Raw genomic sequence first — 5,206 nt, forward strand, 5'->3', positions numbered from 1 at the left:
TTATTATTATTATTTTATTATTATTTGAAACGGGTTTCGCTGTGTATTCTGGGCTATCTTTGAACTCACTATGTAGCCCAAGCTGGCTTCAAATTCTCAGCGATCTTCCTGCCTCAGCCTCCCGAGTGCTGGGATTACAGGCCTGCGCCACCACGCCTGGCCTGAATTAAGATTTTGTGCGAAGCATTAAAATTTTTTGAGATTCTGACCGGAAAGGTGGCTTTCAGGAAAGGATGGTGAGATGGTGTGTATTATCATCAGGCTGAGGGCTCCACTTCGAAAGAGACCTAAAGCTAGGACCGGTAAAGCTCCCTGGGACAGTGGGATCAGTCAGGCGCAGGGTGGTGTCTAGACCCAGGCTCCCCTGGGTCTGATAGGGGATGAAGTCACTCCGGAAATCATTCCGGAGTGTGCAACCTGTCTGGGAGCGCAGGTGAGATCCGGCAGGGTCCCCATTCCCAGAGCTTTAGCCTTGTCCAATCACAAAATCGCCACAAGAGCTCTCCCTTTCCCGGGAGCCCCTATTGGTCTTTTCTGCAGCTCCCGCTTCTTCTCTGCGTCCCTTCCCTGCTACGCTTGTCGCTCATCTGCGTGTAGCCAATCAGCACCCCGAAAGTGGGCAACTGGGCCAAAGAAGGGGCGGTTCCTTCCTACACACTAATAAATGAGCAGACTCATGGGAAAGGGGCGGGGCCGTGTCTGAAAACGAGCCAATCGTTCATTCTGAGTGGCTGGCATCGCTGGAGGCAGTTACTCGCGCTCGTATCCTCAAGATGGCGGCAGCCAAGGACGGTGATGGATTGAGTGAAGTGGCTGTGGGGAATGGGCGGCGGCTGCACCTAGGGATTCCTGAAGCCGTGTTTGTGGTAAGGATCCCGCTGTTCTGTGGCATCTTGGCTCGCAGCCGAGGACTGTTTCTTTTTGGCTCTCGCCGGAGCCTAGATCTTGGGAGCGGAAGGAGCGGACCTAAAGGTCCGCGAAGCTAGCGCTCGGCCCGCTCTCTCTCCCATTCAGGGCCGGCTGAGCTGTGTGGGGCTCGTCCTGAGGAAACGCAGCCCGGGAAGACGGGGAGCGCGGAGTCCGCTGGCGCGGCTCAGGCACCTGCGGAGGGCGAGGCCGGCAGAGCTGCATCCGCAGTCCGGGGGCTGGAGGGAGCCGGGCGGGCCCTGGGAGGACGGGCCGTGGGGACAAGGTGGCCTTCCCGCGGGAAGCGGAGGGGACACCGGAGCGAGGGAAAGTGGGCTGTGCCGGCGAGGGTGTTCCGAAGCCTGTGCGGGTGGACCTCAGGTGTCCGGACGCGTCCAGTAGGCAGAGGGCTGTAGTTAGAAGGTGTCTTCGGAAAACCACGCTGTGACCCTACCTACCTGCCTTTAGGTGTGTATTCTAATAATGGAGAGTAGCGGCAGGAATGGTGACACCTCTTTGACGGTGTCACGGAAGCGGGAGTCCAAGCCATCAAACAAAGAGAAGCAAGTAGAAGCTACGGACCTTTGTCATCAAGCTGTCCACAGATAATATGGGGAAGCTATTAACATAATGACAGATAACCTCTGAATGGCTTTCCATGCCAGCATCATCTACCTTTCCTCTTTAGTTGTACTGAGCTATAAAATCTTAAGGGGATTTTCTGTGCCTTTTTGTTAATCATGTATGACATCCTTCACACAGCCAATTTCTTTTATTTAGACCACACTATCTATTGTATATTTGCAGCTTCTGATTGAATTTTGTAATTCCTTATTCTGTGTTTTTTGCCAGAGCTGTGCCATTTATTTTTTTACATTGATTTCAGCTAATTGTAACAAATAAAATTTGCTGACTGTCAGGTATTTTCTTAATTATTTTACAAAACTGTAGCAGGTAGTTACTGTTAGCATTATCACTGTTTTGTATATAATGAAAGAGATAGAGCATTTGAGTAACAGGCCCCAGGTGGGACAGGTTGTAGAGGTGTCCTGAATTTGAACTTGGGCAGTCTGTGGGCTCCACAGCATCTGTCTACCCTCATGCTCAGCTGCTAGGAGAGTAAGGTAGTTCTCTTGCTTCTTGCTATTTCTCCTGATCCTAGCATGGTGCCTGACACAGAGTATAAGTTCCTAAGTTAGTGTATAATTAAAAATCCATAGTACTTAAAGTACGACATCCATGGTGCTCAGCAAGAGATGACTTCAGAAATCTAATTCAGGAAAATAAACTTCATCTGAAGCTTTTATAAAATCTTATAATGGTTTTTGCCCTAAAATTTTAATGGGTTATTATTTTTTTTTAGGTCTTGAAACTTCCACCAGCATAATGTAGTAAAAAACCCAAATTTACACGATTATTTTTGTTCCCATACTTAACAGTAACATGGTATTGTAGAAAGAACAAGAGCTGTGAAAACGACCAATACTGTGGCTTTTTTTTTTCCTATGGTGGCTTCTTATGGTATTGGTAAGAAGCCTTTGCTAAGGTTCCAAAATATGTTTATCTTTCACAAATTTTGTGTATTTCAAATATTTGTATAAATGTTTCTGTTCCATAGTAGAGCATAGGGTTAAATTAAGCCAGAATCAGTGTAGTATTAAATGTTTAAATCCTATGTCCAATTTAGGCCTATCTCCGTTTGGTAGGGTTAATATTTCATGCAGGAAATGGCGCTTAATGGAAAACTTAAGAGAGCTATAAGGGGTTAGTGTTTGCATAGAGGAACAGGATAGTTTTTTCTTCTGCCTTCATTTATCCCCTTTCCCAGGGAAAACCTCAGTCCCAGGTTAAACAGGTAACTTAAGAAACGTTTGGTTTATGAAAAACAAAGCATTTCTGAAGTTGATTTACCCAGCAGAGTGGGGCACCAGGATGTGATCTTTGTATTTAGCTGTTTGGGGCCTCCAGAGGTGTCAGTGCCAAGCACAGAGAGGCTCTGTCAAGACAAAAGCTCCTGCAGCTGAGTATTTTAAATTTTAATCCTTCTGTGGTCTTTACTTCACTATGGACCTGCGTTCCAGGATTTGCCTGAGTGTTGTTATCACTGCTCATCTAGGCTCAGCTCCTCCGGGACACCACAGTGCTCAGGCTCTGAGACATGGACGGGGTTTTCTTGGCATTATCAGCCCTGATGCATTCTGACTTTTAGAGTGCAGTGTTTTTTATTGTCACATAGCTCCTGGAACAATATACAAGGGCCAGTGTCCCTTTGCCTCAGCTCTTGGTGATTTCTGAATTTGCCTTTCCCAATCACTAGAGCCTTACTGCACAGGAGTGAGCTGGACCCTCACCGCATAGGCCCAGGCCAGGTGCTGCGGGTGCCGGTGAGGAGCTTGAAGGAGATGCTAGCCTCGGTCATACATTTTTCCTATGGAGGCTTTGAGGATTTTTGAGAGTGGAGGACAGCAGCTTTCCCACCTTCATAAATGGGTTTGTAAAATCTTGGGAGGTCGTTTGCTGCCCATAGCAGTGGATCTCATGTTTAAATTGAAGCAGATGAAATAAGTAGGATTTTTGTGCTCAGTGTTCTTTATCCTGTTACTACTTTGCTGAAATAGATGCTAACAACTGTTAAATGAGAGAAGCTGAAGGAAGACTGATTGAGTGGCACCGACAGTGTTAGCAGTGATGCGTTTGGTGGAAGAGCTGCTTTCTGCACGTGCAGGAAGTGGTACCTCAGAGCCCAGGGTGGCAATGTCCACCTGTGTCTGGGTCACATTTCCAGGGCAGCAGCAGCAGTGGGCTTTACATTCGCTTTCATTTCTGTTAGGAAATTGGAGAGGTTTCATTATAGAGAACAACTTTGTTTTGATTTTGTTTAAAATGACTTCTGTTCAGACCCAGAAGATAAGATTAACATATTTTTATAAGCATACTTTTTTGTACATTGTATTCATTCTTCGTTTTTTTTTTTTTGGTACCGGGGATCGAACTCGGGTCCTTGTGCTTGCAGGGCAGGCGGTGGAACCACTGAGCTAAATCCCTGGCCCACTGTTCATTCTTGAATAAAGTGAATTCATTGTTGGCTTGTAGATATTAGAAAGTATTGATTTTGATTCAGTAAATGTTTTCTTTCAAAAAAAAAAGAAGAGAACATTAGATTCTACATAGATGAGGGTTTGAAACCTACCTTTGTTTCCCAATTGCTGCTTAGCTTTGAACATAACACTTTACCACTTTGAGCCTGTTTCTTTAACTTGCAAGTATAGTAGGTTTTGAATAGATGTAACTTTCTACACTAATTTACAGGTACTATACCATCGTCATTAGAAGTTGTACCTGGCCTTTGTATCTTGGGTACAGCCACCATTTTTTCTTTCATTGCTTGAATTTTTCTTTTAATTCTTATCTGATATACTCTTCATTTTTCACTACCTGGTTCAGATATTCCCTCCTTGAAGTTTTTCCTGACCTGTACATTACAACAAAATTTTGCTATTTTGTTTTATATTCCCACAGCACATTGTAGTGTAGAAAATTTCCATATATTTTCATCTATTTCCTGATCCTTATCTAATTAGCTAGCCTTTCTTCAAGAACTAGGTGGTACACATTAAAGTCTTTTAAGTAGTAAACTTTACTTTTGCTTATTTCAAGGGCTTGTTCTGTTTGCCTTTTAGGTTTACATTACTTTGTTTCAACTACTTCATATTTAAGGAAGCATTTTGTGGCTTACCTTGGGAATCTGGTGATCATACTTAACATGACTTATTGCAGACCTTGTTGATTTAAAAATAAGTAATAAAATCAATAATTTTGACATACACCACACTGAATCATTTTATGACCAGTGCACACAAATAGGCATGTGTTTGATAACTCGTAATTTTCATATGTACAATACTACTAGGGCCAAATGAGAAATGTATAAGGCAAGCAAGGTCATCCTTCCCTCCATACTTATACAATAAATAAAAATTAAAAGAAGGTAAAGGAGAATAAATTAGCTACATAATGTATATAAATTGTCTGAAATGGTCTCTTAATTTTTTTCCTATGCTACTGAGGATTGAATCCAGGGAGCATTGAACTACATCCCCAGCTTTTTTATTTTTTATTTTGAGACAGGTCTGGCTAAGTTGCCCAGGCTGGCCTCCCAACTCTTGATTCTCCTACCTGAGACTCTTGAAAAACTGAGATTATTGTCATGGGCCCCCCACAACCAGCTGCTTCTCTGTTTTTTTTTTTTTTTTTTTTTTTTTTTTTTTTTTTTGGGGGGGCAACCCGTGCTCTTTTGTCT

General features: G+C 43.6%; 1 protein-coding gene across 1 annotated transcript in view; it reads left to right on the forward strand.

Annotated features, from left to right (window-relative positions):
* The first annotated feature begins 703 nt into the window (after positions 1-703).
* The window catches only part of Vbp1 (VHL binding protein 1), a 41,357-nt gene continuing 36,854 nt past the window's right edge, over positions 704-5,206 (forward strand). Inside the window, exon 1 of the mRNA XM_010625174.3 lies at positions 704-866. Within this exon, the coding sequence (XP_010623476.1) occupies positions 774-866 (93 nt within the window). The 5' untranslated portion in view covers positions 704-773. The remainder of the gene's footprint in view (positions 867-5,206) is intronic.

Source organism: Fukomys damarensis, unplaced genomic scaffold (genome assembly GCF_012274545.1).
Source record: "Fukomys damarensis isolate Sample0158 unplaced genomic scaffold, DMR_v1.0_HiC HiC_scaffold_39, whole genome shotgun sequence".
NCBI classification, from domain to species: Eukaryota; Metazoa; Chordata; class Mammalia; order Rodentia; family Bathyergidae; genus Fukomys; species Fukomys damarensis.